We start from the raw sequence: 22,350 nt of genomic DNA on the forward strand, positions 1-22,350 counted from the left end.
CTGAGTGTAGAGCCAGGAGTAACCCCTGAGCGCTGCTGGGTGTGACTCAAAAACTAAACTAAACTAAACTAAACTAAAATAAAATAAAATAAAAGGGAAGAAAAGTCTGAAGCCAATCCAACAGGATTGAGGGATTTATGCTGAGTGAAACAAGCCCCTGATAAAAGTTAAATACTCTGTGGTTCCCTTTAGGTTTGGTTTTGTTTTGCTTTGGAGGCACACCCAGAGGTGCTCAGGGCTTATCCTGGCTCTGCCTCTGCACTCAGCATTCAGTCCTGGCAGGCTTGGGGGCCATATAGAGTGCTGGGGATCAAACTTGGATCAGCTGCATACAAAGAAAGCACCCTACCTGCTCGCTCTACTACTACTCTAGCCCCAACTCTTTAGTTCCCTTTATATAAACTTCCTAGAGAAGGGGTCAGTTTCAGAGACACAGGCAGCTGATAGGTATTGAGGTGACTCAGAATGGGGTAAAGGATAAAGTTTTAGGGGTTATTGTTGCACAACAATGTAAATGTGAGTAATGCCAATAAACTGTAGTCAAACTGGTTCAAAGAGCCCATCTTAAAAATGTTGTGGGTGGGGCCAGAATGATAGCACAGTGGGTAGGGCATTTGCCTTGCACGACGCCCACCTGGGTTCAATCCATCAATCCACATCTCATATGGTCCCCTGAGCCTGCCAGGAATGATTGCTGAGCACAGTGCTAGGACTAACCTCTGAGCATCACCAGGTGTGGCCCAAAAAAACAAAAAAAGAAAAAGAAAAAGCATTTGGTGTACCTGTGAATATTTCACTTTTTGTTATTGTAATTTTCTGCCTAAAGTTTTTCTGTACATTCTGTTCTTTTGTTTCTGAGGCATGTTTATGAGAAAAGGAAAACAAATAAATCTCAATCTAATTACTTCCAAAAAAAAAAAAAAAGAATTTTGTGGGTTTTCTTTGGGGGGGAACAGGGGTCAAGACCATGGCTTCACACATACAAAGCTGAGCTATACCCCTGGCTTTTATGTTCCATATATTTTTCAATTAATAATAATAATAATAATAATAATAGAGGGTCCAGGAGATAGTTCAATAGGCTGGCACTGTTTGGTTTGGTTTTGGGTTTGTTTGGTTTTGGTTTTGGTTTGGGTTTGAATCCTGCCTCGGGGCTTGGGAGAACCATATATGATGCCAAGGATGAAACCCAGTTGGTAAGGCAAGCGCCCTACTGAATGTACTATTACTTCAGCCTGGATGTATGTTTTGCTGATAGGAGGCCCTGGTTCACTCTCTACACCACAGGGTCCACTGAGCAACTTCAGGAAAGTCCCAATCACTAGCTGACCAGTAGACCTTGAGCACTGCCTGGTGTGGCCCCCAATCAGGAAAAGAAAAAAAAAAGTCATAGTAATACAAAAGTATCAGATACAGAGAAGGAAGTGGGTAGGGCACTTGTCTTGCACACACCTGACTCAGGCTTGATCCCTGGCACTCCATTTGGTCCCAAGTACTGTCAGGAGTGATTCCTGAGGAGTGCAGAGCCAGGGGGAACCCTGAGCATGCCCAGGTGTAGCCCCTAAACTAAAACCAAACCAGAAAAAAGAAAAGTACAAGATACAAAGGAGATACACTTGTGGGCATGGTTAGAGACTGGAGAGAGAAAGAGCTTCAGCTCAAACTCACATTTTACCTAGTTTATGTGGAAGAACAAGGTTCCCAAGTGATATCTTGTTGGCTCTGGGTGCATTCTGCCCTTAGCAGATCTCCTTTATGCTTTCGTTCTCCAACTTCTCCAACTTCAAGTGAAAACCCTAAGTATATTACAGACACGCACATTATTTTTCTAGAAATAAGAACTGGAGAAGAGAAAAACCACATGTCTCCCTTCCACTCACCCTCACTTCAGGCTGCAGGGACAGAGCGTGGAAGCCAGAGTGCTGGCATTTGAAAGTTGTTTCTGTGCCAGGCTGTCCCTGGCAGCGGCTGCAGAGGGGAAGAGAACTGGCAGAGGTGGGATACACTCTCCCTTGACCCTGGGCAGGTGAGGCAAGGTCTGCTGGAGGAAGTCAGCTGTCTCCTGAACAGGGCCCAGATGAAAACTAGGAAAACCCAGACTCTCAGGAATGGGCATTATTAGCCCTTGAAGCTGGCAACAGAAAGAGCCCTTTGAATTTGCTGATGACAAAACATCTTACCCAATCTTTCCGGTTATTATTATTTTCTTTCTTTCTCTGACCTCTCAGCATATCTCTGGAGCTCCCACGGCTAGGGCTGTCTGCATTGCAAAATACATATTTACAGGCCCTCTAAGTCTGGCTAAATATAGGTTTTCTTTTGAAGCAACTGATGATTTGAAGAAATGTTTCCTCTGTCCCACCCCTTCCCACTCAGCCCCCAACACATATTCACTCTGGCTGCTTGTGGCTCTTTCTCCTTTCTCCTGAATCTCCCAAGAAGTGTGTGCGCCTTCCGAGGGCCACTCAAGTCCAGTGTGGAGGGTGAACAGAAGAAAGGGGAGCAGAGCAGATGGTTGCAGGCAGCCAAGCCCAGGTCCCAGCTGTGGGGGAGCCCAAGCACCTCCCTGCCCCTCCTCTCCCTTCAGGAAAAATGGGGCAGCTGAGGTAGCAAAAGGCAAAAAACAAAGCCTTCTTGGCCGGGGAAACCAGAGGTCACCTTCACTCCACAGAAGATCTCAGAGAATTTGGAAGAGCTGTATGTGGGGGTGGGGTGAGTGGGTAGGGATATCCCTGCATTTCACATGCCAGACCATGGAGAAAAAGAATCCTGTAGAAAGTTTCATGAAGGGGCCTGAGAGATAGCACAGTGGTAGGGCATTTGCCTTGCAAGCAGCTGACCCAGGACCAGTAGTGGTTCGAATCCCAGCATCCCATATGGTCCCCCCTCCTGCCAGGAGCGATTTCTGGGCAGAGAGCCCGGAGTAACCCCTGAGAACTGCCGGATGTGGCCCCAAAACAAACAAACAAACAAAATAGTAGAAAGTTCCATGAAGATAAATTGAGAGAGGGCTTGAAAAATAGTATATGGGCAGGGGGCTGCTGACCTGGGCTAGATCCAGATCCCTGAGTCCAGATCACTAGTAAATGGTGAGTACAATTGGGATGTGACTCAAAAACAAAGCAAATAGATATGTGCTCTGAGGGATGTTGATTTTTGAGCCACACTTGCCCGCACTTGTGCATATACGCCATGTTCAACTACCCATGCCACCAGTAATCCTCAGCATCCCAAGCTTCGTCTTGATTCCCAGGAACTGTTCATTCGAAACTCTACACTGTGCTGAAAACACCATAGACTGGGAGATGAAGTCCATTTTCTGGATGAAGAAATGTATGGAAACCCTAGAGCTAGCAAGTAGCTTGTGAGGGGTTCGGGTTTCAGAACTGGCTGGGTGGTATGGTACTCCAACCAAAGTGAGGGGTGGCCTAGAGTCATGCCTTGCTAGGGAGACACTTGCAGACATTCCAACTGAGGTATCTAAAGAAAAGATTTAGGGAGGGGAAATGATTTGCCTAAAGTCATCTCAAATAGCACAAGGATGTCAGTAAACTTCAAATCCAATCTTTTATATTTATTTATTTAGGTTTTGGGACAAACAGCAGTGCTCAGGGATTACTCCTGGCTCTACACTCAAAAGTCAATCCTGGTAGGGTCAAGGGACCCTATGAGATGCCAGGGATTAAACCCAGGTTGGCTGGCTGTGCTATCACTTTCATATCTCGAATGCAATCTTATGGCTTCCCCCTGGGCTCTCCAGCTGGGAAGAGCTTAGCCTGGCTCACTCAGCCCCTCCAGCACTCATCTTTGAGATGCAGATAATCAGGACATGCAGGCTTTTCCAGTACCCTCAAGTCAGCCAAGGGAGGGCAGAGAAAAAGAGTGAAATGGGTGGGCTACTGGCTCACCCCCAAATATCTGGAGGGTAGAACTGAGGTGAGCCTTTGCTCAGAGGCCCTTGGACACAGAAACCCAAAGTTTCTAGGGCTGAGTCTCAAGGCCCCAGGGCTGGGAAGAGAAGACAGTTTGGGCCAATAGCTAAGGCTGCACAGCAGTGGCCCAGGGCACTGTGAGCTTATCACAAATCAGGCCGCACCCTACCCGCCTTCATCACCCATCTGCACCTGGTGTTTAAATCTAGCAAGCCTCCAGGAACAGTCCAGAGGGCTCTCATCTGATGTGGGGGACAGTGTGGGAACACTGGAGGGACTTTATCAGGTGGAGGTTAGGGGGCCTATTATCTAAGGAGCCCTTTTAGCACTTCTTTCCACGCCCCCTCTCCTGTGTTCCTGCATGTTCACTCTATCTGGTCTCAGGGCCATGCTCCCAGCATCCTGAGAGGCTGCATGACTTGTCCAAGATCACACAGCCAGAGGTGGTAGGAGTTGGGAGGGTCCAGCAAGCTGCCCAGTGCATGAACTTTGGGGACCACCCCTTCCTTTTGTTTCCAGGGCAAAGGTGAAGAAGGTATTCCAAAGACCCTGAGGCAAACTAGCAGAGCCACATCAACAAAGGGCAAAGAAAAGAAAGAATGGGTGGTTCCGGGATACTGCAAGGAAAGTCAGGCTCAGACTTCACTCTGGGAATCCTCCCAAATGAAACCACCCTGCCAATGGCTCCAGACTGGCAGAGACAGGGTGATGGCACCCACTCACCGACCAGCCGGCTCGCTGGAAGGAGTATTGATAAAGGGGTAACTCCTGGCTCAGTACTTGGGAGTCGCTCCCAGTGGTGCTTATGCGACTCTGTGGTGCCAGGGAAACTACCCAGGGCTCTGGCATACAAAGCATGTGCTCTAGCTCTTTCAGCCATCTCCCTGTTCCCGTTAAAGCACTTCTTGCTCTATAAAAGCGTCTTCAGAAATTCCTGGCTGAGATGGGGCTGGGGTGGTCCAGAGAGAAGATTGAGCCCATGGAAACATCACCTCACTCATTTGCCTCGGTCATCCAAGCACTTATATCCCATATCCATCCAAGTTCTTATATCCCAGACACTTAAAGGTATTCACACTGGGAAATCTCAGAATGAGAGTCCAATATCTCAGTAATTCTAGTTCATTCCAAGCAGTTAACAGGTGACTAAAAAATTAGTTGTTTTGGGGCTACAACTGGTGGTGCTCAGAGCTTACTCCTGAGGAATTATTCAGGAATTACTTATGGCTTGCACCGGGATCATATGGGGTATTGGAGATTGAAAGCTACCCCCTATACTGTTGCTCAGGCCCCTGGTAATGTTTTTGGGAGTACCAGGGTCGCTGGGCCCGGCAGCTGGTTCTTAACTCCTCCTCCCACCCACAGGAACTGGCTTCCCCACCTGGCCAGGAGCAGGAGCGTGGGCACAGACCCCTTGGACTGGGACCAGTTAGGATGATTCATCAAAGGGTGTGGGAGATTCTGGGCAGAATACCCAGGGGCTGCGTCCTCCTTCAATATACCAGGAACTGGGGCCGGGCGGTGGCGCAAGAGGTAAGGTGCCTGCCTTGCCTGCGCTAGCCTTGGATGGACCGCGGTTCGATCCCCCGGTGTCCCATATGGTCCCCCAAGCCAGGAGCAACTTCTGAGCGCATAGCCAGGAGTAACCCCTGAGTGTCAACGGGTGTGGCCCAAAAACCAAAAAAAAAAAAAAAATATATACCAGGAACTTCTAAGGACACTGTCCCAACCCCCAACTAGGTGAGATTTTCACCTTAACCAACCACCGTGGGCTGTGGGTTCCCTGTGTGTGTGTGTGTGGGGGGGAGTTTGTAGTGGGGAGGAGTTTGTAGTGGGGGAATGTGTTGTTCGATCCTCATATCTGAGTCCAGAAGTCTTCCAAGGGAGGTTAGGAGGGAGGGATATGGAGGTAGTTCTCATTCTGTCCCAGGGCAAAATGCACAGCTGGGGAGAGAGAAGTGCCCAGCAAAGCAAGGCCCAGGAGCTGGAGCAAGTGGCCTTAGAAAGCCTGAGGTCTGGGTTCATTTCCGGCTCCAGTTCAGTTTCCAAACCCTTCCTCCCCTTGGCTTCTGGATCACCAGCCCCAGGATTCAGTCCCACTGTGGCTCTTGGCTCCTCCCTGCCCCAGTATTCTGGGTTCCCAGGCGGCTGGCTTCCCACATCCCATCTCTCAGATCCTTTTGCAATAGCTAACGGACTAATACCCTACCAAATGCCAAGACACTCCTACAGTGGCGGGTGGGAGCATTCCCTTTGACAGCTCCCGACCAGGGGCAGAGGGTAGAGTGTGGGAGACTGGGAAGAGGAAGAGGATGGAAGGGAAGAGGGAGGAGGAGGAGGAGGAGGCAGAGGCCCCAGGAAGGCCTGAGATGCAGGAAGCAGCTGGGGGGTGGGGGGGAGGCTTTGTGCCTGAGTTGTTCACTGGGTCCTAGGGTCCACAATGTTCATCATTTTCGGGGCTCTGTGTCTGAGGCCCTGCTTCTGGAACTGTCAAATTCTGGAGCTTGGACCTTCACCTCGCAGACCCTGACAGCTGCTGAGGGATTGGGGGCTGCATGGAGGTGGCGGGGTGGGGATTGAACATCAAAACGGTTTCCTGAGCTGCAAGGTCAGGGTGTATAGGTCATTGCCCCCCCCTTCCCACACACACACCCCTAATGAGTGGCCTGGATCCTTCCTTCTTCAGGTTAGAGACCCAGGTTAGAGCCTTCCTTGATGCTACTTTTCTCCCTCTAAACTCCAAAATTCTTCCTCCTGTTTGAAAATCAGGAACCCAAGGAGAAACAGTGAATTCAGGGGTCCCACCTTTCCCCACTAGGCAGGATCAGATCCCCACCAAGGACAGCTTTGGAGTGCTTGAGCCATTTCCATCCCCACCCCACTCCCCAACAGCAGGCCCACTTTAACCTAACGTGCCTTTTGGAGTTGATGGTGGTGATGGGTTTAGAAATCAAATAAAATAAAATGCACCTTGCAGGACCTGCTTCCCTACGGCCTTGGCTTTCAAAATAAAAAAAATCTACCCCAGGACCAAAGAGAAAAATCTAAATTTTTCCCACATCAACGCTCCTGATGACTCGAGTGTCAAGAGGCCTAAAAGATCCTCGGGGGAGCAATAAGGAGCGAGAAGGGAAAACCGTCCCCTCGCTCCTCCCAGGAGATGCTCCCCTTCCCTTTTAGGGGGGAGGCGGAGAGAGGAGCCGGTAGGGCGAATGAATAACCCTTGGGGTCGGTTATTCCGTGGCGGGTTGGGGGGCGTGGAGGCCGCGAGCCGGTGGGCTGGGCTATAGACCACGAGCCGCCGGCGGTCGAGGAGGGAGGCTGGGGCCGGGAGGGTTAGAGGGGGGGACGCGATCGGCGGGGTGCGGAGGGGAAGAGGAGGGCTCAGCGGCGGCGGCGGCCCGGAAATCCGATCCCTTTAGGACCCAGAGGTGCCCGTCAGTTCCCCCGGCGGCGGCAGCGGCAGCAGCGGCGGCGGCGGCGGCGAAGGCGAGGAGCGGGGCACCGGCGCGGGGTCGGGCAGCGCCGGAGAAAGAGCGAGCGAGCGAGCGAGCGAGAGAGACGGACTCGGGGTGCGGGGGGGAGGGAGGGAGGGAGGGAGGTGCGGCGGTCAGCGGCGTGGCCGGGATCGGCTGGCCCAGCGAGCGAGCGAGCGAGCAAGCCTGCAAGCCATGGGCGCCGGGATGCCGGGGCCGGGCCGTGCAATGCTGGGGGGCTCCGGGGCTGCCCGCACCCGCTGACAGCGCCTCTGACGATGGGAGCCGGCGCCTCCACCGCTGCTGCTGCTTCTGCTGCTGCTGCCGCTGCTTAGGCTAGCTAGCTAGGGGTCCCCACCGGGCGGCCCTGCCGCTTCTTTTCCCAATTCGGCCCGATCGGAAGACGGAAGAGAAGATTGGGGGGCAGCTTGATTGGGAAAAGAAACCCACATAAGGCCTTGCAAGGATCGTTGTGTTTTTTTTTTTTTTAAACCCATTGAATTAATTTTTTTTGGAGCCCGGGGATTATTCCATTAATTTTCTGGCTGAAGGCCCTTTATTATTATTATTTTTTAATTTATTATTATTGGGGGGGGAATAGAGGGAGAGGTTCGGGCGGCGTGTTGCGGTTGGTCCCGACTTGGCCAACCGCCGGGCGGAAGGGGGGAGCGGGCCCCGGGGGCATGCGAAGCCGGCTCCCCCCCTCGGCAGCATCATGATGAAGACGGAGCCCCGAGGGCCCGGAGGTCCCCTCCGAAGCGCGTCCCCGCACCGGAGCGCCTACGAGGCGGGGATCCAGGCGCTGAAACCGCCCGACGCGTCGTCGTCGTCGTCGTCGCTGTCGTCGGCCGGGCCCGACGAAGCCACCGCGGGCAGCGGCAGCGGCAGCAGCAGCAGCAGCACCGCCACCGCCAAGGCGGCGGCCCACCACCACAAGAAATATGGCTCCAACGTCCACCGCATCAAGAGTATGTTCCTGCAGATGGGCACGCCGGGCGAGGCCGGCGCGGGTGGCGTGGGCGCCGGCGGCGGTGCGGGCGCCCCCGAAGCCCCCAGGGCCCCCGAACGAGGCGGCGGCGGTGTCAGCGGTGGCGGCGTGCGCCTGTCGCTGCCCCGGGCCAGCAGCCTCAACGAGAACGTGGACCACAGCGCCCTGCTCAAGCTGGGCACCAGCGTGTCGGAGCGCGTGAGCCGCTTCGACTCCAAGCCGGCCGCGGCCTCGTCGGCGCAGCAGCCCGCGCTGCTGCCCCCGCACCCGCCGTCGCGGCTGCAGGAGACGCGGAAGCTGTTCGAGCGCTGCGGCCCGTCGCCCGGAGCGAACGGCGGCGGCGGCGGCGACAAGGAGGCGGCGGCCCGGCGGCTGCTGCGGCAGGAGCGCGCCGGCCTGCAGGACCGCAAGCTGGACGTGGTGGTGCGCTTCAACGGCAGCACCGAGGCCCTCGACAAGCTGGACGCCGACGCCGTGTCGCCCACCGTCAGCCAGCTCAGCGCCGTCTTCGAGAAGGCCGACGCCAGGACCGGCCTCCACCTCCACCGCGGGCCCGGCCTGCCCCGGGGAGCGGCCGGCGGAGGCGGCGGGCCCCAGCAGGGCCACTCGAAGCTGGTCTCCAAGCGCTCCCGGGTGTTCCAGCCGCCGCCTCCGCCGCCGCCGCCGCCGCCCGCCCCGTCGGGGGATGTCCCGGCCGCTGCCATGGGCGCCGGCACCGAGAAGGAACGAGGAGGCCCCGCCGCCGCCGGGCAGCTGCCCCCGCAGCACCGAGTGGCGCCCGCCCGGCCCCCGCCCAAGCCCCGGGAGGTGCGCAAGATCAAGCCCGTGGAGGTGGAGGAGAGTGGGGGGGAGTCGGAAGCCGAGGCGGCCCCCCGGGAGGTGATCCAGGCCGAGGTGACGGTCCACGCGGCCTTGGAGAATGGCAGCGGCAGCCCTGCCGTGGCCACCACCGTGGGCAGCGGCAGCCCCGCCGCCCCCCAGGAGCCCCAGGCCCCCCAGGAAGAGGAGGCGCCCGCTGCAGAGAGAGGAGGACTGGGCAACGGCCGGGCCCTCCTGGACTTGGCCCCCGAGGAGGCGGATGAGTCCCGCAAGGAGGATTTCTCCGAGGCGGACCTGGTGGACGTGAGCGCCTACAGCGGGCTCGGGGAGGACTCCGGGGGCAGTGCTCTAGAGGAGGACGACGACGACGAGGAGGAAGAGGAGGAGGATGGGGAGGCCCCCTATGAGCCCGAGTCTGGGTGCGTGGAGATCCCGGGGCTCTCCGAGGAGGAAGACCCGGCCCCGAGCCGGAAGATTCATTTCAGCACCGCTCCCATCCAAGTGAGTGAGCCCCCCACGCCACCCCGGGGCGCCCCCGCCTGCCCTGCCAGCCGGCTAGGCTTTGGCAGGCTGAGTCAGCCCCAGCGGCCACCCAGCCCCCTTCCCAGAAGTTACCACCTGAGGGGGGCGTGGATGAGCCCCAGCTGTTTGTCAGAGGGGGAGGAGCATGCACTTTGTCTCTGGTTCTGGTTCTGGTTTGTCTCTGGTTCAACCCAGGCTGCCACCCCCACTCAGGTTTTGCAGAAGTGAAAGAGGGAAGCAGTTGCTGGGTGTTGAGTTGGGCCCAGGCCATGTGACCTGGGCTAGAGTTCTCTGGGGCCAGTGCTGGGTTGCTATGGCCGAGGTGTGATTCGTTCTTGGGGTGGGGGACTGTACAAAGGAGAAGTGTGTTGGCTGGGACCACCCTCCCAGGGTGCCAGATGACATCCTGCCCAGTGCCCTGTGTTCCTAGGATAGACTCCAAAACCCAGGCTCACTCAAGCTTGCCACAGTGGGGGAGGGGTACCAGTTTGACCCCCACACCATTCTTGGTGACTGGTTGTAGGCCATGCCAATGCCCCAAGAGTCTCTGTACTGTGCCAGAGGTTTCTGGGAGGAAGGGTCATTTTTTGAGGAGAATGAATCCTCTCAATCCCTTTTCTCAGGAATGTGGCTTAGCAGTAGGACATGTGTCTCATCTCTGGCACCTTAGCCCCCACCCCTGGTGCTCTTGGGTGACACATGCAGCCCTTCGTCACCACCAGCTCTCCTGGACCAACCCCATTGTCTTCACTGTGGTGTCCAGGCCTGGACTACTCAGCCCTGACCCCTTCCCAGCCAAAGCCTCCTCTCTCTGCTAGCAATTCCCATAATGACCCTCACATTGATGCCCAGAGCCCAAAAGTCTCCTCACCTGTCCCTATCCTCTGCACCTCTTCTCCACCGCACAGAACCCAAGGGCACTGCTCTTTTCAGGTCTGTGCCTCCCAGCTTCCACCTGGTCCCACTAGTATCTTGGGCCCATCCCATATCCTCATGGAGCTGGGGACTAAAGACGGTATCCTTTCTTTGGCCCTGAAGAAGGGGAGAGACCATCAAGACATTGGAAGGCCCCCTTTGCGGTTCCCCCTCAGATTGGAGGGATGGAGGGGGTGAATAGCAGCACTAGGTACTGGGTCTTTTTTTTTTTTTGGTTTTTGGGCCACACCCTGTGACGCTCAGGGGTTACTCCTGGCTATGAGCTCAGAAGTTGCTCCTGGCTTCTTAGGGGACCATATGGGACGCCGGGGGATCGAACCGCGGTCCGTCCTAGGCTAGCGCAGGCAAGGCAGGCACCTTACCTCCAGCGCCACCGCCCGGCCCTGGGTCTTTATTTGATGCATTACCTTGATCCCATGACGATCTGCAGCCTCCCACTCTACCTTCAAGCCCAACTCCTGACTACCCTGGGATTCCCCTCTTCGTGGACAGTGGTGGCTGGGAGGCACTTTCCCTTCTCTCTGCACCCCTCTCCTGGCACAGTCTTGTCCCCAATGGGCCCCTCAGTGGAGGTCAGAACCATTTCTGGATTGTTCAGGGTTCGGAGGTGGTGCAGGACCTGGACCTCAGAGGGTAGGCATGAAGTGGTGCATCATGGGAGGGACTCAGCCTGACTTCTTTCAGGAATAGGTCTATTAGAGTAGAGTAGAGAAGGCTTGGCTAGCTCAAGGGGGCTATGAGGGTGTTTTGGAGGTCACAGTGCGTGTATATGTGTTAGTCTCTGCCAAGTGTGTTTGTGTGTGTGTATGCGTGCATACATGTCTGCACACATTCTGGGACAAAATTTTGGGTGATCCTAAATACTCCAAATACTGATGGTTGGAGAATGACGGTTGGGGAATCTGAAAGTGGGCCAGACCCTACTGGCACATCCTGTACCCACCCACCCATGTCCCCAGATCACGGCACCCCTGATAGTAGCCGAGACCACCCATCTGCCAGGGACTGGCTGGGAACTGTCTCTTCCTGGCTTGCCCTGGCAGGTGACATTGGAGCTGGCATACTAGGCAACTGTGCCCCAAGGAACTTTCAGACCCAAGTGCCAGTTTCTCTGGTCTTTGAAATTGAGGACAGTGGTTTAGAGGCCCCATTGGCCCCTCCCAGCCAGACGATTAAACCTGGGAATCCCCTCCTCTTACTCTGCCCCACTTCCCCACCCCCCATGCCTAGGAGCGAGCCTCTTGAGGGGTGGTTGTAATATTGAACAAGCCCCAACAAAACCTGGGGCACAAGAGGGCCAGCCAGGGTGCCTGTGGGCCTGCTCCTGGGGGAGACGGGCTCCATTCTAACTTAAAGGCCTGTGGCTGGCCCTCCCCCTTCCAGAGCGCTGCCCTTTCTCTGCCCTGGCCCTGCTTTTCTCCAAGCGGTACCAACCTGTCGCTGCAGGCAGTGAAGCATGAACATGTCCCAGGACCCCAAATGGTGCCCGTTCACCTCTGGCTGAGTTCACCCTGACTTGGGCCCAGTGCTCAGCCCTCCACAGAGCCCCTCCTCTGACCTGCTCTGTTCTCAGGCCACCCAGCCAGGGATTCTCCTGATAGCTGAGAGATAGCAAGAGGGGAGAGCAGGCAGAGCTGGTACGGGCATCCCCAGAGTTGGGTTCGCTTGGCCAATCAGTGGCTCATGCCTCCCTGGTCATAACCTGCCTGAACCCTCTCATATCCTGGGGGCCTAATGATGCCTCAGAGCTGTGGTTCTGGAGTGACACAAGATTGACCATGAGTGACTCCTACTCACCCTGTCAGTGGCACTCCCCTCTGCTTCAGCTGGAGAGACAAGCCAGCTGGTCCTAGGCGGCCCTCCAGTCCCACTGGTTCCCTCCTTCTCCCAGGGTTTCTCTCCCACTTCCCCATGTAGCAACATCCAGCATCTTTTCCCTCCACCTACCTCCTCCTCCACTCTCCTGTTCTGACTCTTCTGTCCTCCCCCACCTGTGGCTGTGTGTCTATGCCACAATCCCTGGGCTGGGTGCTGGGGACTTCCAGGATGGCCTTTCCTCCTGTGTGCTCTTACATATGGTCTGGGTGGTGGTGTCCCCTCTGCCAGTGGCCCCATGCAGGGTCATCTGGGGTATTGCTGGACGGAGTTCTCTGTGACTATGTGTGTGTGTGTATACACATGTATGTGTGTATGTATGCGTGCAGGGTGCTGGTCCATTCAGCCAATATGTGTGGAGGTTGGGTTACTCCTGTTCATAGCTACTGTGTGAGTGTATATGTGTGTGTTTAAGCTTGTATAGGTACTTGTCCACCCTGCTACCAGCCACTATGTGTAATGTGTGTAAGTATGTCCGTGTGTGTGAATATATATATGAGAACATTTGAGTGTATATAAATTCATGAAAGTGTACGAGTGTGTATATGTGAGTGTATGTGATTATGTGGGGGGGTGTATGTGTGTGAGTGGGCATATATGTGTGAAGAGGGGGTGTTGGTCCCTCTGTCTCTGGCACCCCTCTAACAGGCTGCACCCACAGGTGTTCAGCACCTACTCCAACGAGGATTACGACCGGCGCAACGAGGACGTGGACCCAATGGCGGCGTCCGCCGAGTATGAGCTGGAGAAGCGGGTGGAGAGGCTGGAGCTGTTTCCTGTAGAGCTAGAGAAGGGTAAGAGAGGGGCCATCTGTGGGGGTCTCCCCATCTGGCAGGGTCTTGTACTCATTTGTCTTGAGGGCACTGCAGGGGTAGGCAGATCCAGGGGTCTTGGTGTTGGCCAGACAGTGGGCAAAATCAGGACTTCTCGGGGCCAGAGAGAGAGCCCAGTAGGCTGCACAGAGGCTGTGCATGCAAGAGTCCTGGGTTCTTACATTGATACCTCATGCTTCCTCCAAATGCCCCTGGGATTAACCCCTGAATACAGAGCCAGGAGTAGCCCCCAGCAGTGAAGGATGAGACCCTAAATACAACCAGGAGGGTCTTTCCTCAGGATGCTGCATGGGGCAGCTGTGGCTGCTAGGGCCAGAGACGGAATGGGGTGGGACTGGAACAGGGTTTACCCAAATCAGACACTAAAGAAAGGATTCAAGCTGGGCCATGAGTATGAGAAGAGAGGCTTGGCTGCATTCTGGCAGGGGAGGGGGTCACAGTGTGCTAATCAGGTCTTGTGACCCCCCCACAAAGGCTGTGTGTGTGCTGGTCTCAGTTGAACTGGAGCCTTGTAGGTCTGGAAAGATATTCTAAAAAGTATTCTAGATAGCATGGAGGTAAGGCATTTGCCTTGCATGCTGAAGGACGGTGGTTCAAATCCTGGTATCCCATATGGTCCCCCGAGCCTGCCAGGAGCAATTTCTGAGTATAGAGTCAGGAGTAACCCCTGAGCCCTGAGCGCTGCCGGGTTTGACCCAAAAACCAAAGGAAAAAAAAGATATTCTAGAAAGATCTAAACTATTACCAGGTTTTGTTTGTTTGTTTTTTTGTTTTGGGGCCACACCCAGTGGCCCTCAGGGGTTACTTCTGGCTCTGTGCTCAGAAATCACTCCTGGCAGGCTCAGGGGATTAATGGGACGCCAGGGATCTAACCCAGGTTGCCTCATGCAAGGCCTTACCCACTGTGCTATTGCTCCGACCCCTATTACTGTGCTTTAATGGGACAACTCCCAAGTGAGAGACCACCACAGTAGAAGTATAGGAAGAGTGGGGGGGGGGGACTCAGGGCAGGACAGGAAGCTGTGGAGAGGGTGGTAGGAACAGCAGACAAGAGGGGAAAAGGGGGCATGTGCTTTTGGGTCCTATTCCTTGGACCAGGGAGTGAGTGACTCCAAAAGTCCAGTTGGCGCAGGCAGTCCTCCCTCCTGTCCCTCTTGGGCTGCCCTCTAGTGAGGGCAGGGTCCCTGCAAGTGTTCCCTGCATGTCCTCTACCCACAGATGCTGAAGGCCTGGGCATCAGCATTATCGGCATGGGTGCCGGGGCAGACATGGGCCTCGAGAAGCTGGGCATCTTTGTGAAGACTGTGACCGAGGGTGGTGCTGCCCACCGAGATGGCAGGTGAGGTCTCTTGGCACCTTTTGGGTGGGAGGTGTCCCCCCAGAGGTGGGTGAAAATAGTTGGGGAACATGATTGGGCCAGGTGATATAGTCTAGGTAGGCCTGGGGTTGCTGCAGTGAACATGACAGATGGTCATCCTTCATGGGTGTATGGGTGTGTGTGTGTGTGTGTGTGTGTGTGTGTGTGTGTGTGTGTGTGTGTGTGTGTGTGTGTGTGTGTGCGCATGTGCTTTTTTACAGTGAGAGAAAAAAAAAAGCTTCATTTGATCCCCAGCAGAGGCGGGGGGCGGGGGGGGGGAAGAGAGAGAGAGATAGATCTGACCCAGAAGACCAAAACCTAGAAAGCTGCTGAAGGCAGGTGACCTCATTCAGAGAGACTCGGCAGGGGTCCAGACGGCAGGGGTCCAGGGAACCTAGGACAGGGAGGGCACACTCCCAGCTTCCATTAACTCCCCTTTGAGCTGGGGCCGATCCTTGTGGTGCACAGGCAGTGTGGGAGCATGTAAGCACGTGGAAATGTGTGTCCCCTAGTGGGTGCCCACATGCACAACATAGGGCGGGTTGTTCCCGGGGTAACAACACTGCTTCCACATGGGAACTGAGGGAGGGATGGGAGGAAGCGGGTGGCCAGGATTTCCCCACTCTTGTGAGGAGAGAGGGCAGAGCCTGGCTGGGCCATGTGGAGGGCAGTGCAGTATCAGAGTGTACTGTCTCTCGTGTGTCCCCGAGAGTGGGTGTACCGGGGTTGTAGGCCTCAGTGGATGCCTGCGGGCTTGGGGCTGAGCAACTGTGGGGGTGAGGCAGTGCAGTTGGGTTCTGGGGTGTCAGAGAAGGAGGGACCAGTGTGCTATTGGCACCAGCAGCATGTGTGTGGCACGTACCAGCTCCTGGCTGTGAGCTGCCAGGCTCCCTGCTCCCCAGAGTGGTGTCATTTCACAGCCAAACAGGTCCATGTCCCCATGCTTCCTGCCAGAGAGGACTCTTCCACATTGCTGTGGGGTTGGGGCAAGGGTTCCCCTCACACAGTGTCATTTTCCACAGGATCCAGGTGAATGACCTGCTGGTGGAGGTGGATGGAACAAGCCTGGTGGGAGTGACACAGAGCTTCGCGGCCTCAGTGCTCCGGAACACCAAGGGTCGCGTTCGGTGAGGATGGAGCACTGCAGGGTGGCCAGAGACTGGGGTTCCCTTCAGAGAGGGCGTCCTCTGCTGCCTGCTCCCTGGACCCATAACCCCCACCCTATGCTTTCCCAGCTCCCAACACTCAGGTTTTATGGCCCACCATCACAGCACCCTCAGACAGAGCCCTCAGGCTCCCACTCAGCCCCCAACCTGTCAGAACTCTGGCACCAATGAACCAGCAGGGCTAGGGAATACCATTGGGTTGGGGTGTCCCCATTCCTCTCACCTCATCACTCCCCCCTCACCACCTAGCACTCTGTTCCTGGTCTCAGTGAAGGGGCTGCTTAGAAGCTCTGTGTCTGGGCCAGAGTGATAGCCCACTTTTGCCTTGCACATGGCTGACCCAGGACTGACCTGGGTTTGATCCCGGGCATCCCATATAGTCCCCGAGCCTGCCAGGAGCTATTTCTGGGTGCAGAGCCAGGAATAACCCCTGAGCACTGATGGGTGTGGCCCAAAAACCAAACAAGAAAAGAAGCTTCGGGCCGGGCGGTGGTGCAAGAGGTAAGGTGCCTGCCTTGCCTGCGCTAGCCTTGGACGGACCGCAGTTCGATCCCCCGGTGTCCCATATGGTCCCCCAAGCCAGGAGCGACTTCTGAGCGCATAGCCAGGAGTAACCCCTGAGCGTCAACGGGTGTGGCCCAAAAAACCAAAAAAAAAAAAAAAAAGAAAAAAAAAGAAAAGAAGCTTCGTGTCCCATCTCTGGCATGACATTTGAGGACCACTCCCTACCCCCATAAAGAGGACCCATGTCCCCAGGAGAGAGTGCCGGAGAGAAACAGGATGTGGGTGGCCACGGAGAGCGGGACTGGAGCCTGGAAGTGCCACCACTTCCCCTGCATCCTGTCCCCAGTGGCCATCCCACCCCTTCCTGACACTCAGAGCTCTGGGCCGCCCTCTACACACACACACACAGCTCCCCTAAAGGAACCAAGCCAAGCAACTCTCAAACCCAGCCCTGGGAGCCTGCCTCAAAGTGAGGCTTGCAGTACCCTTCCCTCAGCTGGCCTGCGGCCTGGGCTCCCCTGGGAAGGAGACCCAGTCTGGGCCCTGTTCCTTCATGCATTATTAACACAGTAGCCTCTGGACCCAGCCGCTCATTTCACCTCCCCTGGGAAGACTCAGTTTAGAGAGGTCTGCTGGTGTCCTGCTGGGGTAAGTAACGCTGGTGCCCCTACAGGTTTATGATTGGCCGGGAGCGGCCAGGTGAGCAGAGTGAGGTGGCCCAGCTAATTCAGCAAACCCTGGAGCAGGAACGATGGCAGCGGGAGATGATGGAGCAGCGATATGCCCAATATGGGGAGGATGACGAGGAGGTAAGAATGCCTGGTGGGCAGCACTGCCGCCCCCTGGTGGCCGCATGGGACACATGCGGTCTGGTGCTGGTCCAGCCTGGAAAGCACCAGTGTGAGAGACTTTAGTGTAGACTTAACTCAAGGGCCTTCTAGTCTAATGCAAGACATGCTCTGCCTTGTGAGAGCCCTCTTGGTCCTACAGGAGACGTTCCATTCCCTTCCCTTCAAGCCCCTTGAGGACCCTGTCTGAGGAAGTAGTCCAAACCCCAAGAGCCAGAAGGCCAGTCTGGAGGAGGCATGGACCAAATCCTGGGTGGACCCCAAAATAGCTCCATTGGATGAGGGGATAAAAAGGGTGTGCTGGCCCTTGCTGCCCCTCTCCCTCTGCAGACAGGAGAATACGCCACTGATGAGGATGAGGAGCTGAGCCCCACCTTCCCTGGCGGCGAGATGGCCATCGAGGTATTCGAACTGGCCGAGAACGAGGACGCCCTGTCCCCGGTGGACATGGAGCCTGAGAAGCTAGTGCACAAGTTCAAGGAGGTGGGAGAAGGGGCTGGGGTAGTGGGTGGAGTGAGGGTGGGCAGCGGCTGTGGCCAACGTAGCAGAATTCATAACCTAGCTCTGCCCCACAGCTCCAGATCAAGCATGCCGTGACTGAGGCGGAGATCCAGCAGCTGAAGAGAAAGGTAAGACCGTCTTGAGTGGACACAGTATGGGGGGGGGGTTTCCTCAGCCTCCCAGGGACCCCTATCCACCACCTCCCTGCCCTGCAGCTTGGTCATAGCGGATATGGGGGCAGTCAAAACAGCTTTCTGCTTCGTGCCCCAGTCTCCACTCACAAACTCTAGGCCTGTGTCCTGATGACAGAGGTACCATTGGTTCTCAGTGGGCAAACCCATGTCATACCCCCAGCCTAGCACCCACTCTGGTGTGAGCAGGGAGGCGAGGTCAGCTGTGAAACAGGCGTCTTGGGTCTACACTGTGCAGAAACACAAACATGTTCACACATCCATATATACACACACACACGCATCCACATACCACACACACAGATACTCTGGCAAGTGCCTCAGCCATGTGCACCCACACATTCATTCACTCCACACTGGAGCCCAGCACCCTTGCCTCACACCCAAGTGCATTGGCCCAGGTCTACAGATCTTCTCCTCCCCACAGCTGTGAGGTGAATGGGGGAGAGGAGTGCAGTGGCACAGGAAAGTCCCAGGACACAGATGTGCAAGGTGCCAGCACTACCAGATGGTGGCACGCATGTACACTCAGATATGCACCCGTACCCTCCACAGACGCCCACACACACGCTGGGTGCCAGCCCGCTCTAGACACATATGCTCACAGAGCTCCAGTTCTAAGTATGTGGGGCATAGGCTTGTGTCCTGACCCCGTGGGGCTGCCCACGTGGCAAGAAGAGGTGGGGTCACAGAAGGTTTCTGTCCTGGGCACTCTTAGGAATGAAGGGTCACCCAGAGGTACGTGCCTAGCACTTGAGAGAGGAAGGAGTGGGGCCTGGGAGCAATGTGTAGGTAACAGGCAGAAAGAGGGTCTTCTGCTCAGGGAAACCCCCGGCTTGAGGGTGGGGCTATAGAACCAGACTACCCTGCCTCAGACTTCAAGCGGCTGTGCAGGAAGATTGGGACCTGAGAAGAAGGTGGGGCAGTACTCTGATAGGCAGCTGGCAGGAGTCCTGAGAAACAAGGTCAGGACTGCAGAAGGACCCTCACTTATTTATTTTGGGTTTTGGGTCACACTCAGCGGCGCTCAGGGCTTATTCCTGGCTCTGCCTCAGAAATCACTCCTGGCAGGCTCAGGACCATATGGGATGCTGGGGATCGAATCTGGGTTCATACTGTGCAAGGCACAGTATATATAGTATGTGGTATGCTATACTGCGGTGCTATTTCTCTGGCTTGACCCTCACTTCTGCTCCTTCACATGGTCAGCCCACTGGGCCCACAAGCTGGGCTCAGGTGTGGGCATGCCTGCTCTGCAGATGGCACCTTAGACTCCAAAGGTAGAAGCTGCCTCCTGTGAACCCCCAGGCTGCTCAGGCTCTACCTCTCTGGAGTACACAGTTCAGCGTCAGGGATCCTGGGCTGGGAGCTGAGGCTGAGGCCCACCCCTTCCTTCCTTCTTGGGTTTCAGTTCCAGGAGCTCCAGGTCTAAAGCTGAGAGAGCACCTGGCTGATGTTGCCTCTCCCAACCCAGTGTTGCTCTTTCCTCTCTCAGCTGCAGAGCCTGGAGCAGGAGAAGGGCCGGTGGCGGGTGGAGAAGGCGCAGCTGGAGCAGAGCGTGGAAGAGAACAAGGAGCGCATGGAGAAGCTGGAAGGCTACTGGGGCGAGGCCCAGAGCCTTTGTCAGGCTGTGGATGAGCACCTGCGAGAGACGCAGGCCCAGTACCAGGCCCTAGAGCGCAAGTACAGCAAGGCCAAACGCCTCATCAAGGACTACCAGCAGAAGTGAGTGGCTCGGGGCTGCATGCGGGCCCTCCTCAACTGCACTGACCTGGACCTGTCTGGCCTCCACTAACCTGGAACAGGCAGCACAGGCTGTGGCCCACAAGCCCTGGGGGAGTCTGGGGGGGGGAACCCTTGAGCACAGGGAGAGGAGAGGGATGGAAGGGTCCAGTAGTGGAAGTATGGAGCCTGGGAGCCTCCAGAGCACAGGTTTGGGGTGGAGCTGCTCCAGGAGTTGGGGCCCAGGCTGAGGACTCAGCCTTGTTGGATGGGAGCCAGAGCACCACACACCTCACCTGCTATCTGTCCCCTGCCCTGGGTCCCCAGGGAGATAGAGTTCCTGAAAAAGGAGACGGCCCAGCGCCGGGTGCTGGAGGAGTCGGAGCTGGCGAGGAAGGAGGAGATGGACAAACTCCTGGACAAGGTGGGCCGTGGGAAGAGAAGCAGGCCACCCCATCTGGATTCAGAAGGGAGAAAGGCCCCCAGGAAGCCTCAGTCTCGCCCTTCTGTTTTCCAGATCTCAGAACTGGAAGGAAACCTGCAAACACTGCGGAATTCCAACTCCACTTAACAGGAAGCACTCCCCCTCCCGCTGTCCCCCCTCCCCTGTCCCCAACACTCCACCCCCCACCCCTGCCAGACTGGGGACAGGTGCCCCGACAACCTTTTTCCCTCCAGCTTTAGGGACCAGCAGGCCCAAGAGGCCCCTCAGCGGGCCTTTGGCAGACACAGGGGTCCAGCTCCAAAAGGCGGCCTCACTCCCAGCCCACCGCTGCCGAGGGCTAGCCTGGGTGTGGACAGACACAAGGACCTGCAGACCAAACTGCCAGCCTCCCAGCCTCCAGCCTTTGCCCCTGGACTGAAAGGGGCCGGATGCTATCCCAGCATCTCACCGCCTGGACATGGCTCCGGCCCCTGGGCCTCTGGACTGGAGTTTCGGCCTTCTGGGCCCTTTCCCTGCCCCCTTCTCTGTGCTGTTTGTCACCTTTCTTCCTTTCTGCTGGGAGGGACAGTCCCCCCAGAGCCTGGAGCTGGGCCTGGCCCTGCACTGACTTCTCCTTGTGTATCCTTCAGGAAAAAAGGGGAGTGAGAGTTGGAAGGGGTGGGGGGCGTCCAGTACACCTGGGGCCCATTTCCTCCTTCCCGGGGCAGCAGTCCTCAATTTCTCCTCGTGCCTCCCCTCTCCCAGGTGCCAAATAGCCATAACCTCCCCCTGAAACTTCCGCCTCTCTGGGGTCTGGGGCCCCTGGTCAGCCTGTGATGACCAGGGAGGAGGATCCTGGTCAGCTCGGGCTGGTCTCCTCATGGGGGGCCCTTCTCACAGGTGGGGGACCACCCCTGTCAGCCTTGTACTAACATTGTGACCCAGCCTCACCCCACCCCTCCTACTGTTTTCCCATGTTTTGACTGGAGGGCAAAATTTTACTATTTCTCATCTTTTTGGAGACCAGGGCCGCCCTACTGCAGCCTGCTTTCTAGTGAAATCAATTCCATTTCCCCCGACTTTTAACCCCAAATTGGGGCTTGGACCAAGGGAGGTGTGACAAACCCCCCCACCCGTCCCCTCCCCTTTCTGACTTCATCTCTACCACCTCTTCATGCCCCTGCACTGTCTGGGTTTTTGTTCCATTTTTTTTTTTTAAAAACATTCCCCTTTCCCTCAACTTCAACCCATTTAGTCCGTTTAGGCTTCAACACCCCCTGTAAATAGACCTGGCCATTGATCAGTATTTCTCCCCTACCCCACCCTTGCCCGTCCCCCTCCATGCCCTACCCCGGGAAGCGTGGGCAGCCTGGGCAGGCGCGGGCGCGTGCACTTCACCTCCTGCGCCCCAGCAGATGGAGCGGGCAGGTCTGTGCCCAGCCGCTCCGCGGGACCGCGTCTCTGTATATAATATATATATGTATGTATTGTTCCCGGTTTTGTACGAACCATGCCCTCTGTCAGGTTATCCCCATAAAAGCCGCCCCCAGAACCTCGACGCCTGGTTTCTTGATGCGCGGAGGGGCGGGGCTGCCAGCCTCTGCAAGGATGCCCCCTCCCCATACACATTGGTGGGCCCTGGGCCTTCTAGAGAATTCCGCAAGCCTACTGAATGCATGTTTCTAACAAGGCTTCTGCTGGAATTTAGAGGCAGGAGTATCTAGATAGATAGGAGAAGCCACTGGGCCCCTGCCCTGAAAAGGCCTCCAATCCCATGGGGATACTTACTCTCAAAGGCAACCTGACAGATACCATGATAGACAGGAAGAAGCAATTCTGGAGGTGGAAATTGTCTGTTTCTTTGTGGGGGGATTCTAGGTACTTGGGTGGGGGATACCTTACTAGGCTGGGTGATGCTGGGGCACTGGGAATGTGTACTCTGAGGCCCAAGGCGGCCTCTGCCATGGTGCCAGAGAGAAGGGAGAAGCAGAAGGGGAGCTGAGTAAAAGGTTTTGGCTGTGCCCAGCATCTGCTGGAACCTAAGCTAGAAACATTTGGGTTTCTGTGGCCTGCACCCACAGGAACTCTTGCTTTCTAGGCCACACCTAGTGGTGTTCATGGGTTACTCTTGTCTCTACACTCAGGAATTACTCCTAGAGGTGCTTGGGGAGACCATATGGGATGCCAGTGATCAAACCTGGGTCGGCTCTGTGCAAGGCAAATACTCTACCTGCTGTGCTATTGCTCTGGCCTGCT

The 22,350-nt window shown here is 56.2% G+C and overlaps 1 protein-coding gene across 1 annotated transcript; it reads left to right on the plus strand.

The window, feature by feature from the left end:
- Window positions 1–7,973: 7,973 nt before the first annotated feature.
- PPP1R9B (protein phosphatase 1 regulatory subunit 9B) lies at window positions 7,974–21,646 on the plus strand. Its single transcript, XM_049779055.1, has 10 exons — window positions 7,974–9,716; window positions 13,210–13,342; window positions 14,600–14,720; window positions 15,761–15,865; window positions 17,082–17,217; window positions 17,587–17,739; window positions 17,832–17,885; window positions 19,444–19,673; window positions 19,998–20,094; window positions 20,188–21,646. The coding sequence occupies exons 1-10, from the start codon at window positions 8,124–8,126 to the stop codon at window positions 20,239–20,241; spliced, it is 2,676 nt and encodes an 891-aa protein (XP_049635012.1). The 5' UTR covers window positions 7,974–8,123; the 3' UTR covers window positions 20,242–21,646.
- Window positions 21,647–22,350: the final 704 nt, after the last annotated feature.

Source organism: Suncus etruscus, chromosome 1 (assembly GCF_024139225.1).
Source record: "Suncus etruscus isolate mSunEtr1 chromosome 1, mSunEtr1.pri.cur, whole genome shotgun sequence".
In the NCBI taxonomy this organism is placed as follows: Eukaryota; Metazoa; Chordata; class Mammalia; order Eulipotyphla; family Soricidae; genus Suncus; species Suncus etruscus.